The sequence below is a fragment of the Diabrotica virgifera genome, chromosome 8 (genome assembly GCF_917563875.1).
Source record: "Diabrotica virgifera virgifera chromosome 8, PGI_DIABVI_V3a".
Lineage (NCBI taxonomy): Eukaryota > Metazoa > Arthropoda > Insecta > Coleoptera > Chrysomelidae > Diabrotica > Diabrotica virgifera.
The window spans coordinates 83,856,085-83,869,833 of record NC_065450.1 but is presented as its reverse complement, the minus strand read 5'-3'; the positions used below and the strand labels follow the sequence as shown (position 1 = coordinate 83,869,833).

Genomic DNA, 13,749 nt, shown 5'->3' with positions numbered 1-13,749 from the left:
AGGGTTGGTCGAAACTCGGAATGAATATTTTCTGAGTATTTTTTTTTAAATAGAACACATGGTACTTTTTTATTTTATAAGTATTCCCTATACCTAACTGCTTTAATTTGTGAGTTATTGGTGATTCAAGCTCAATATTAATTGCAACAAAAAATACGTAAAATTTTATTAGGTTGGCCGTGAAAATATTCAACCACAAATAATTTTTCAGAAATAAATACATATTAATCCAGACTGATCCTTAAAATTACAAATAATGGTTTAGCTATCAAAATACCTACGTAGTTAAGATTGTTGGTGCGATTAACAATTAAACACAAATTAAAGCAGTTAGGTATAGGGACGGCTTAAGAAATAATAAAGTACCATAAAATATAATTTTATTACAATACTAATATACAGGGGGTTCCATTTAAGAAAACTCAGAAAATCCTCATTCCGAGTTTCGACCAACCCTGTATACTAAAATTAAAAATTTAGCTATACTAATGATTCCTAACAATATTAGACTATATTAAAAATATCAATACTATAATTCTACAGGGTGTGAATGTTGCTACGAAATTAATAAAAAAACGTAATTATCTTTTAAAATACCCTGTATAACATTACAAAACCTCATATTTTAAGAAATAAGACATCGAAGAGAATTAAAAAATGTAAAAATATACAGGGTGTCCTATTTAAAAAAACAAAGTTATAAGCAACTTTCGGTATAACCGGAAGTAGCAAATAGATGAATACCTCTCTGAAGTAGCAAATAGCCTCTTCAAAATCCCTTAATTCAAATTTACATGATTCTGTTGCCTTTAGTTCTCGAGATATTTCTAATATTTTCCCTTTATTTGCCTCACCCTGTATATATATGATCTACTTCGTCTTTCTGAATTTTTAAGTTACTACTGGGCACGAAGTTAGTCATGTATTTTGTTTTAGGGATGTTTTTGAACCGATTTTTCTGCAGGCTCTTTCCAGGTCGTTTAAAATGGTTTTCATTTCACCTAGGTAGGTGTAACGCAGTCATCATCAAATCATATATTTTTAGTCTGGGCGGGCTGATTATCGGAGAATAGGCCATTTTTGGGAAAAGTTATTTACCAGCAATTTTATGGCTGGAATCGAATTATAAGATCCTATATATTAATAATATAGGTATGCAAAGTCCTCAGATAGTGTGCTACTTTTTTTATAAACAAAATGGCGCCCGAAAATCGTGTTTTTTTCAATTATTGCTCTAGAACTCCGAAGATTTTAACTTTACAACAAAAACACTCAAATAAAAATTCACCGTGATTAAAGAGACGTGTTTTTTCCGATCTACTCCGACGAAAATTTTCCTCGGAAAATGCGGGTTTTCCCAACAAAATCTTTAATTTTCAAATAAAGTTTTAGATAAGTAATTATTTACCAGTAATTAAATAATTTAATGACTTAACAAGCCTTTTTAGTTTAGATTATAGTTCCAGAAGCTGGTGAAAATTAAACGAATATTTTAGCAACAATTCAATTGTTAATTAATAATTTACGGTCGCAATAATAACCAAAATAATTATGATGCACTGATCAAACTTTGAAATCTTATAAAGATGACATCTATTTAACATTTTGTCGACAAAATATAAATTTTTTATTTTTTTGCATAATCTTTAAATGTTTAAAAAAAATAGTTATAAACAAATTAACGTTTATCAGAAAGTTTTTATTATATTATAATTTTAAAAAATAGCTAAAATGCGCATTTCAAATATCTTGAAAATGAATGCTTTAAAACTTTTTTGCAGCCATTTGCAAAAAAGTTATGAAACAGCAAAGTAAACATACGATTACTACGGTGTTAATATTTTTTTTTAATTCTTTCAAAGCGTAGAAGTGAGTTTAAAGTACAAGCTAATTATTTATAAAACAATATCGATTATCAGCTTAATGGTTATATTTTAATTAAAGATTATAAATATATTTTTTTGTAATTTACACGCGCGAAAGTAGAATAATACAGTACTGTAGCTACCCGCCCACATACACAACTCGCGCGAGTTTAAGCGTGTCAGTCGCTTCGAGTGAACATTTTATCTCCGGCTCTGTATCAATCCTACTTTCGCGCTAAAAATTACAAAAAAAATTATTTTTAATCTTTGATTAAAATATAACCATTGCACTAATTTTTGACATTATTTGTGAGTAATTAGATTGTACCATAGACTCACTTTTAAGCTTTGAAACAATTAAAACAAATTATAAACAATGGAGATATCGTATATTTATTTTGCTGTTTCCTAACTATTTTGCAAATGGTTGGAAATTTTTTTAAAACATTCATTTTCAAGACCTATGAAATACCCATTTTAAGTATTTTTTAAAATTAGAATATAATAAACAATTTCTAAGAAATGTTAATTTGTTTATAACTATTTTTTTTAAACATTTAAAGATTTTGCAAAAAAATGAAAAATTTATATTTTGTCGACAAAATATTAAATAGGCATCACACCTTTATAATCTTTCTAAGTTTGATCAATGTCTCATCATTATTTTGGTTGTTATTGCGACTGTAAATTGTTAATTAACAATTGAATTGTTGCTAAAATATTGGTTTCATTTTAACCGGCTTCTGAATTTATAATCTATACCAAGAAAGCTTTTATTTCACCAAGCTATATAATTATTAATAAATAATTACTGGCCAGCCTAAAAAATTTATTTGAAAACTCGAGATTTTGTTGGGAAAACCCACATTTTCCGAGGAAAATTTTCGTCGGAGCAAATCGGGAAAAACATGTCTCTATGTAGAATTAAATTGGGGTGAATTTTTATTTGAGTGTTTTTGGTGTAAAGTTAAAATCTTCGGAGTTATAGAGCAATAATTGAAAAAAATACGATTTGTCGGCGCCATTTTGTTTATAAGAAAAGTAGCACACTATCTGTGGACTTTGCATACCTATATTAATAATATATAAGATCTTATAATTCGATTAAAGCAATAAAATTGCTGGTAAATAACCTTTCTTTGTACTTTACTAATTGAACCAACGTATTATAACTATTTTTTTCAAAATTTAAAGATTATGCAAAAAAAAAGAAAAATTTATATTTTGTCGATAAAATATTAAACAAGCATCTCATATTTAAAATCTTTATAAGTTTGATCAATGTATCATGATTATTTTGGTTATTATTGCGATCGTAAATTGTTAATTAACAATTGAATTGTTGCTAAAATATTCGTTTAATTTTCACCGGCTTCTGGAATTACAATCTATACCAAGAAATCTTTGATGTCACTAAGTTATTTAATTATTGATTAATAATTACTTACCTAAAACTTTCTTTGAAAATTATAGTTTTTGTTAGGAAAACCCGCATTTTCCGAGGAAAATTTTCGTCGGAGCAAATCGTGAAAAACATATCTCTATGCAGAATTCAATTACGGTGAATTTTTATTTGGGTGTTTTTGTTGTAAAGTTAAAATCTTCGGAGTTATAGAGCAATAATTGAAAAAAATACGATTTGTCGGCGCCATTTTGTTTATAAAAAAAGTAGCACACTATCTGCGGACTTTGCATACCTATATTATTAATATATAGGATCTTATAATTCGATTCCAGCAATAAAATTGCTGGTAAATAACTTTTCCACGAATTTTGCTAATTAGCCCAGAGTATTTAGCTTATGCAAAAGAGCACCCGTTATTCTTTCGAATACACTTTTATAAAGTAAATAGTTGATAAAATACAGAACATTATAATGCAAATAAACAAAATAGCAAGATCAACCTTAAGGCCATGACCAATCGTAAGTCCTGTATTGGAAAGTATCAATTGCTGGAAAATGACTGACAATTAAAATATCAATAAAGCACTGGATTCTTGTACTGAAAATCCACTAACGACTAACGATAACATGAACTTTCGAATTTCAAATCAACATTGCTGTACTTCTTGGTCTCTTTTTAGACACACTAAAAGCAAGATCTTTACTATTAAGAAGCAAGGAGTACTTATTGCCAAGAGTGAATTATTTTTACACCGTGTATTCATAAAAATATTTTCCACCTACCTCTACCGAAAGTGTACTTTTCCGGGCCTGATTGTAGGGAGCAAAGTTGTACTTTTCCTCCTAGGGAGGAAAAGTAAAAGTGACGTCATGGTATTTAATTCTTGAAATATAACTTATTGACGCCCTGTACAATATATATTTTCTATTACGTAAGTTTCTATACATTTTAACGTTTATTTATAAAACACCCTGTATTTTGCAGAACGCTAAAAAACAGTAAATTGTTATTTTGATTTAGCAATGTTTACATTATTAATTTGACTTAAATTTGACAGCTGACAGTTATATTGTACATACTTGTTAGTTTTAGTTCTAATAAATTTTGTTGGTTAGTTACATAAATAAATGTAAGTAAAAATGAAAAAATTACTTGTTATTTGAGGAAGATGGAAAAACCATTCCCATGTATAACATGGGAGTAAAGTGCCTTTTCCTCCCTTGAATGATTACTTCATTCTCGGGAGGAAAAGTATTACTTTCCTCCCTTGTTTTACAAATAGCTATTCCGCAATTCGTTTTGTTTTCATGCCGTTAACTTAAGGCCGGGCCTGGATTCAGACAACAGTTGAGTTATTTCTAAAGATGGAATCATCTTAAAATATGCATACAGGTGTTTAGTTCATAGCTTTGGGTGTTTTAAAGAACTAAGCAAAATGCTTCTAAGGATTAGTAAGATAAATGATTTCATTTACTGCATAAAACTCTTTCTGGTGGTTTGCTTATTATTAAATTAGATATTAGTTTTGAACAATTCAGACAAAAACGAAAAAGAGACATTACTAGAAACTGCGACGTTTTTAAAAAATCAACTACACTTCGATTCTTTATTAAAGGGAGACATATTTTTCTGGTATTTCGATCATTTTATACTTCGACCCCTAAGCCAAGGTAAGCGTCACCCCAACATTTTAGTAGGAATGGAGGTCAAATAAGATATTGGGATTTGCAATTCCTTATTAGCCCGATCAAGGAACACAAAATTTTACGGGTAGTTGAAATTGTCTATTATTATATAAGAAAAATCTTACAATTCTACATCCCCTCCATTTTACAAAAATTCGGAAATACGGGGTGAAAATATTTTCTCGGGGGTGAAAAAATATACGTTCAAAATAAGTCCGAAATTGTATAAAATGACTAATTCTAATTAACTTTTGTTCTATAGAGTTTTTTCACTAAGTTAATACTTTTCGAGTTATTTGCGAGTGAATATGTTCATTTTTAACAAAAAAAAACATGTTTTTGGACGGTTTTTCGAAGATAACTAAAAAAGTAAGTATTTTAGCGAAAAACATATTCTTAGCAAAAATATAGCTTTTAAAAAACTGAAAAAAATGTTGTATGCATCAGGTCTGTAGACCCAGTAGAAGCAGAGTTGTAGCTAATGAAATTCCAAATGAATTCCAAATCGAATATTTCAATTTGAAATAACCCAAAAACGGAGCTCTTTTCGGGGAAAATTCATTTCAACTTTTTTAAAGTGTTTAAAAAAGGTTTGTTTTTGTTTTTTTTTAATTTCTAACATTAAAAGTGAGTTACGCTCAAAATATTGCTGGTCTTTTTTATTTTTTGCTAAAAAAATCGCGAAAATCACCCCTTAATTAGCTTTCCAAAAAAAATTAATCGTTACCGCTTCACAAGTTACTTTACTTATGTATTGTTTATATTATCTATAAGTTTCATTGGTTCAAAGTGCTCATTTTTGAAAAAAATGGGTTTAAAATAAAACATTATTTTTTAATTTTGAAAAAAAAATGGAATTTTTTATGGAATTAACTTAAAAATTATTAGTATGTAATACCAAAAATCTCAAAGAGTAATAAAATGTTCGTTTTGCTTTTCTGAATATTTTTCATTTTTTGTTTTCTTGTTAGACAAAAATTGGTTATGCTATGGCTGTCCAAAATTTGCCTAAACTCGTGATTAGTTACTCGTTCAAGTCATTTTAACTACAACTTTTTCAAAAATAAGCACTTTGAACCGATGAAACTTACAGATTATATAAATAATACATAAGCAAAGGCACTTGTCAAGTGGTAATAATAATTTTTTTTTGTGATGCTAATTAGGGGGTGATATTCGCGATTTTTTTTACCAAAAAATATAAGGGACCAACAATATTTTGAGCGTAACTCACTTACTTTTAATGTTAGAAGTTATTTTAAAAAACAAAAATAACCCTTTTTAAACACTTTAAAAAAGTTGAAACGAATTTTCCCCGAAAAGTGCCCCGTTTTTGGGTTTTTGGGTGATTCCTGTTATGAATCTTGGTGTTTTTAATCTCTGTTGTTCTCATTATTTGTTTGGTCTTTGTTGTCTCGAATTTTTATTGTTTGTTTTTTTTATTTCTGTGCTCTTTTTCATTCGGTGAAGTACTAAGTATTAAGTAATTAGTTGATTAAGTAGTACGCCAATGATTTAGATTTAATTTTTTTCTTTTAAATAGTTTTTGTTTTTTATCACATTTGTCACACTAAGCAAATTATATCATACGAACACATACAGAACGTAAAATCTTTGACACATCAAAATAAACATATCAGTAGGAAGTATGATTTGGAGTAAAAAATTTCGGAAAACTGGGAATGTAGGTAATAAAAAACGAGAAATGAAGAACCTGTAGTTAATGAAGCTAGTCAAGTTGTATTAGGTAAGTGCTAGGACATGTTCTACGTTCACCAGGATTCCATGTTAAATACGAGACAACTAGTATCTGCAACTGGAATTATTCGAAAGAGCGTATGAGCCATTTTGAAGAATAAAGTATATCCATATAAAATATACACTTAGAATTAGGATGATTATAATAAATATACAGTTTCTGTGTAATATTTGTTTTTCATTGCAGGTACAATAATTATAAGTGCAGCAATTTACATTTTACATTTTAGTATTTTACATTTTACATTTTAGTAAGCAAAGCAGCATTTTACATTTTAGTATTTTACAAAACTTCTCAATAAATGTCAAACTACATATTGCTAGTTTTATGAATTAATCTCGACATCACAGCTTTACTGAATTACTTCAAAACAATTTGGCACTGAAAAGTTTTGTATATTTACTTAAGAGGAAACAGTAGCGATCAACAGGTAGCGAAAACGCGTTCCAAGATTGCGGCTGTAATTTTGAATATTTTTTCGAGATATTTGGCACACGTATTCGTAATATAATAAAGAATGGCGCTACAGAACCCAATTTGAAAAATGTGTTAATATGTGGAAATTACTCTGTAATTAAATACAATATTAAAAAAACGAGCCTGTACCGCCATTAAGAAGAACAAAAAAATACACTTTCTTCAAATAAACTTTTTTATCCGATGCCTAGATTTTGTGTCATTTTGGAACTACATACTAATGAAATAAAAAATTTTAGTAGTTCCAAAATCACACAAAATCTAGGCATCGGATAAAAAAGTTTATTTGAAGAAAGTGTATTTTTTTGTTCTTCATAATGACGGTACAGGCTCGTTTTTTTAAAACTGTATTTAATTACAGAGTAATTTCCACATATTAATGTATTTTTCAAATTGGGCTCTGTACCGCCATTCTTTATTATATTACGAATACGTGTGCCAAATATCTCGAAAAAATATTCAAAATTACAGCCGCAATCTTGGAACGCGTTTTTACTACCTGTTGATCGCTACTGTATCACCTTAAGACCTTCGTCACTAGATAAAATACCAAATGTTACATATTTATGATTGGACTGCTATTGGAATGGTGACTCCAATAATAATACAGTATACAGAGTGTTTATATAAAAAACCCCAAAGTGACTAATGATATTAGAAACATGGTGAATCTGACAACATTGAAAGCATCAGATTTGAAATCACAATTGCAGAATAGGCGCACAGTTCATACCAAACCCTTCTTTCAGTGCGTCATAGTTTGTCGAATTCGCTCTAACGCATTAAGCTCTAAGTGACAGAAAAATAACGTACGTGATTATTATACATAGAACTTCGAAAATTATGTATTTGTTGACGGGTATTTCCATATTAAAGCGACTTATGGATCTATAATTGGTTGACAATTACAATACTCTAAATAGGTAAACAATCCATGATGCGAATAAAGATAATTTGACACGAAAGTAATCTATCGTGACAGTACTTTCACAATGTTAACGGGTAAAATGACAATTGTAATTCTAGGTTAGTATTTTTCAACGACGTAAATATAAATCTATGTCATTGGTATATTTGGACAGTATGTGAAATTTTATTTTATATTTATTTATTTTTTCCTTAAAATATTTTAAATTTTAATATTCTGGCAAATATTTATATAAATATTGATATTTATATAAACATGAATATTCTGACAACTGTGTAGATTTAACTAAAATGTCATGCAGTGATTCGCGACATTCTTAAAGCCTTGTCATGACGTCACAATTAATGACGCACTGAAATAAGTCAAGGGTTTGGGATAAACTGTATCTCGGTTTTTGTACAATTCGGACCATCCATTTAAGAAACTTCCATTTTATAACCTTCAGGATGATATACCGTGCATCAAGTATTGTTTACATGAAATTAACCAGGTGGTTTCATTGACGTAGCATTCTTCTTTGCAAGTTGATTAAAATTACATGTTATAAATTAGGAAGGCTCCGCTAAGTCATTAATTTAAGTGGCGTAAATTATAATCCCGCCAATGAACATAAGGTATTATTTATAGCATTTTGTCTTCTGGTACCGTTGGATTATTCATGTATAGGAAAAAACTCGAAAATATATTTAACAGTTAGGCGTTTACCATGTTAAAATGTCGCGTTTCGTGCATATAATGGACCGGCTACTTACTTATTATGTCTGAGATGTTAAATTGTATATCCTTAATTTAGGGATTCGTGACAGTGTCACTATAGTTATCTGACTGTAAGTGACATTTTCTTCTTCAAATTAACACCCTTTTGACTGTTTCAATCATGAATGAATTGCTACAGTATTATCAGAATTGTAATGAGTTCTTTTTTCACTGTTATGCTTTCTAGAAAAGCTCTTTTCATTTCATCAACCCGCAGAATATCATGTTTTTGAACCTTCAAATGTCAGATAAATATAACAAGTCATGGAGTTTAAATATCTAGGAATCTCACTATCTAGCTACGGATAGCTCGAAACAGAAGTGGAAAATCAAGTGAATAAAGCAAACAGAGCCGCAGGTTGCCTGAATGAAACAATATGGAGAAATAAAAATATCGCAAAAGAAGTATAAGGCAGAACTTACAAAAACCGTCATCAGACCAATAATGACATACGCAGCAGAAACACGACCTGATACAGAAAGGACAGAAAGAATGCTAGAAACTGTAAAAAGGAAACCCCACTCGAAAAATAGATGGTAAGACACTAGGGGACAGAGCTAGAAGTGCAGATATTTGACGGAGATGCAAAGTAGACAATATTAATAACTGGGTAAAAAACAGAAGAGTCGAATGGAACGACCACCTAAAGCCGAATGACAACTAATAGTGTAGTAAGGACGGCGAGAGACGGTTCCCCAATAAGAAGAAGTTCAGTGGGAAGACCAAGAAAACGATGGAATTACAACTTACTGGAGGCACATTGAAAAACAGACAGAGTCAGTATTAAAATTAGTGGTGGTCGTTTAGTAGTAGACTATTTTAACATCACTAGAAGATAGGCACCTTTAGAAGAGGAGTTTAATACAGCGTTTCCCAACCGGTGGGTCGCGACCCACTAGTGGGTCGCCAGCGGATTTTAGGTGGGTCGCGGCGTGGCTCTTAGAGTAGCTGAATAACGTACATAATATATAACATCATGGGTGAGGGATGGGTCGCGAATATGAAAAAACATCAGAAGGTGGGTCGCCAGACATAAAAGGTTGGGAACCACTGGTTTAATAGATTACACTTTACATCTTGCATTACTCCAAGCCTCCGTAGATACAACAGTTTTTTACATACAGTGTGATGCAAAAGTATGGAATATGAATTAGCTTTAATGCGATGTTATACCCGATACTTCATTATTTCTTTGCCAACTCATCCAAAAAACAGTGAAACACCACCAGTGAACACCATCCAAAACAATGAAGTGCTAGATGTTCTAGTAAATTTTTATCAATGTGATTTGTTTCTGACGTGAATTTAATTAACTTTTTTTCTGCGTAGGTACATAGTTTTTTTTAATTTTTGACAATAATAGGGATAAAAATGTTGCAAAGTAAATACATGTGTTCCAATAATCTCATTGGGCAAAAAATATTGAATCTAGAAGTATAACAAATGTGCGAGTGAAAAAGCTGAATTTTTAATTTTTTTGAATTGTTGAGTTTTATCTTCTGCAATTATCTAAAATTATATTAAGCAGGCTATTGGGGTCCAATCCAGATGTAATAAAATTGCTGTTTCAAGTAGGGACACATGCAGTCCCGGATAGTTTTATCCATTTTCGTCGTCCACATGTCGTTTAATTTAATACTTTTAAGTATGCAATCAACAATTTAAACCCAATCACTGTTTGGCTTTGCGGTTATTGGCACAAGTACTGCAAAATTCATTGAAGATGGCCTGATACGTCTGAAAACGTTCGTTCTGAGCAACTATTGTAATCTATTTGGATTTTTAATTACATTCTTATACTTACCAATAATTACAACAGAAGTTTTTTACTTTGATGTTAAAGTTTTTTAAAATCATATTTCTTTGTTTTAGGCTCTAGAGCTATCAAACTAGCTGCCCCTGTCGAGCGTCCGTCACTCGAATCTAGTCACAGAAACCAGGAAATTTTTGGTAGCACGCGCGCGCGCTGCGTACAGCGCATCATCCGTCAAACTGGCAGCCAGCGCTCTCGCCTCAATGAATCCTCATTATCATCCTTACGGGGGTCCAGAATTAACGTCCCCACATCCCCCTTCCCCAGATAACAGTAATTACCATGGACATCCGGGACCCGGGGGACCTCCGCATGCCAGAATGCATGCAACCAATGGACATCCCATAGGAACCATAGGTAAGATTGTAGTTATTATAATATTTCCCCTTATTGTGAAGTGAATAATGGAATGATAGAAGTATTTATCATTTACAAATATGCATGTAATTATCAAAAAAGAGTTCAGGGGTGGGATCACGATGAGTAGAATTCTATTTTGCTGACGTCACGTTGCATAGTAACCGTTGATTCCCCCATTGTAAAATTCGTTTTGTGACGTCAGCAAAATAGAATTCTACTGATCGTGATCCCACCACTGATGTATGAGATTTATACATTTTCATATAATTATGCGATGCTGTGAACTTTTGAACTTTAGTTTTGACAGAGTATTAGTTAATCGGTAAACAATCATTGAATCTTAAAAGTAAGTTTATTTGTGATCATCTTATTTGTCTTCTTCTTCTTCTTCTTCGCGCGACTAGGATTACTCCTGTTTGTCTGCCTCTTATTGTGTTTCAGTTGTTGTTGACTGTAGTACATTGTCTTTCCACCTTTTCGGCGGCCTTCCAACGGGTCTTCTGCTATACGGCTTGTTGTTTTTACAGATGTTCGCTAATCTATCTGGTTCCATTCGATTTACATGTTCGTTCCAGTTTTTCTTTCGTGTTTTTATCCACCTGTTAATATTTTGAATTTTGCAACGTTCTCGTATACTTCTGTTGCTTTGTCTGTCTCTTAATGATATGCCCGCTATTGATCTTAATACTTTCATTTCGATATTGTTGATTTGTTGTTTCGTCTTTCTTGTATCGGTCCTTGTCTCCGCTGCATATGTTAGGATAGGTCTTACTGTTGTCTTGTATACTTTTATTTTGCTTTTCGTGGTCAGATATTTGTTTCTCCATATTGTTTCTCGGAGGCAACCACTTACTCTTGCCGCTTTTGTCGCTTGTGTTGTGGTCTCTGTTCTTATATTCCTGTCACTAGTGATCTCTACTCCTAGGTAATTGAATTTCATTACTTGTTCTACAATTTTGCCGTCTATTTCTAACTTGCATCTACGCGGCTCTTTACTTATCACTATACATTTAGTTTTTTCTACCGATATTCTCATATTAAATTTATTTGCTGTGATATTGAAAGTGTGGAGCTGCCTTTGTAGGTCATCCTCGTTATCAGCAATTAGTACTGCATCATCGGCATAGCATAGTATCGTGATTTTATGCCCTCCCATGTGGTATCCATGTCGTTTTCTGACTTCGTGAATTATTTGATTCATCATCATATTGAATAACAATGGGCTGAGCGAGTCTCCTTGGCGGATTCCTCCTTTTAGTTCTATGCGTTCTGTTTTTCCTGTTGACATTATAACTCTGGTCTTGTTGTTCTTGTTAATTTCCTTAATTAGCCTTATTATCTGGTGGTCTATTTGTTTAGCTTGTAATAAATTTAAGATATCATTTCGCCTCACCCTGTCAAAAGCACTTTTTAAATCTACAAAGCACATGTATGCTGCATCTATTGCACTAAATTGCATCTATTGTGCTGCGGTTCTTCCGGAAGCCTTGCTGTTCATCTGCCATATTCGCTTTTTCCTCAATTTTATCTTTTATGACTGCCGTCAACAATTTTAATGTGCTGTGTAATCTTATTTGTTCAGCTTATAATTAAGATCTGTTTTATTCGGCTTTATTCAGCCGTCTCTGTTTATACGTCTTTGTTTTGTCCTTTCCACATTAGACGTGCAGTTTACTTAATACCCTCATTGAATTTCGTTTTCAGTCGATCTGTTTTTTTTTACATTTTTACAAGTCTCCGCTTCCAATCTTTTTGTTCCATCACTTTATCTGTAATTGTGTTCATTTCGTTCATCTTCTCTCTTGATAAGTTTTATAAAATAAAAAAATATATAAAAAAACATAGGGTGTTTTTATAGTGGGACATTGCAAAGTTCTATTCTATTCTAGATTTATTACTTTGTAGTACAGCAGACCTACTACAATTTCAAGAAGGATACTGAACAACCGTGATCACAGTGGGTCCCCTTGTCGTACCCCCTCACACACTTCAATCTTATCTGTTTCTTCTCCATTTATTTTAGCTCTATTCTCTGTTTTCTTTTATTTCGTTCATGTAGTCCTATTTTACAAATCCTCAATTCCTCATCATACCACTCCTTGTATTCATTTTATTATGTCTATGGATATACTTTCATCACTACTTAACACCTACTTAGTTTCAGACATTATTTTTACGTGTCTTAAAATCCAGGTATCGAAGTGATAGGTATCTAACAGAACTTTTTCCGCAGGCCACGGCGGCGGACCACACGATCAGCATCCTCACACCCACCACCAACACCCGGCGTTCACCAGTGCCGGACCACCATCGGACGGCCCCCACCTCCCACACCACAATCCATCGATAACGAACAACAATAACAACAATAATAACAACACAGTGAAAGTTTGCGCGGGTTGTGGCGGCAAAATAGTAGAAAGATTTTTACTGCACGCGTTGGACCGGTATTGGCACAATAGCTGTCTAAAGTGTTCGTGTTGTGCGGCGATGTTGGCCGATTTGGGAGCGTCGTGTTTTACGAAAGGAGGGATGATTCTTTGTAAGCAGGACTATATGAGGTAAGTTTTTCAATTGGATATTTTCTTTAGAGAGCTTTAGAGAGCAAAATTCGGTCTTAGCTGACTTATTTTAGTTTGGTTCCTAAGAAGTAAGGAGAACTTTCACCCAAATATTTAAAATATTCAAAATCATGGTGC

General features: G+C 32.0%; 1 protein-coding gene across 1 annotated transcript in view; it reads left to right on the top strand.

The window, feature by feature from the left end:
- LOC114334402 (LIM domain only protein 3) overlaps positions 1 to 13,749 on the top strand; it is a 396,454-nt gene that overhangs the window by 152,603 nt on the left and 230,102 nt on the right. The window contains exons 2-3 of the mRNA XM_050658654.1: positions 10,750 to 11,047; positions 13,284 to 13,611. Coding sequence (XP_050514611.1) covers positions 10,894 to 11,047; positions 13,284 to 13,611 — 482 coding nt within the window. The 5' untranslated portion in view covers positions 10,750 to 10,893. The remainder of the gene's footprint in view (positions 1 to 10,749; positions 11,048 to 13,283; positions 13,612 to 13,749) is intronic.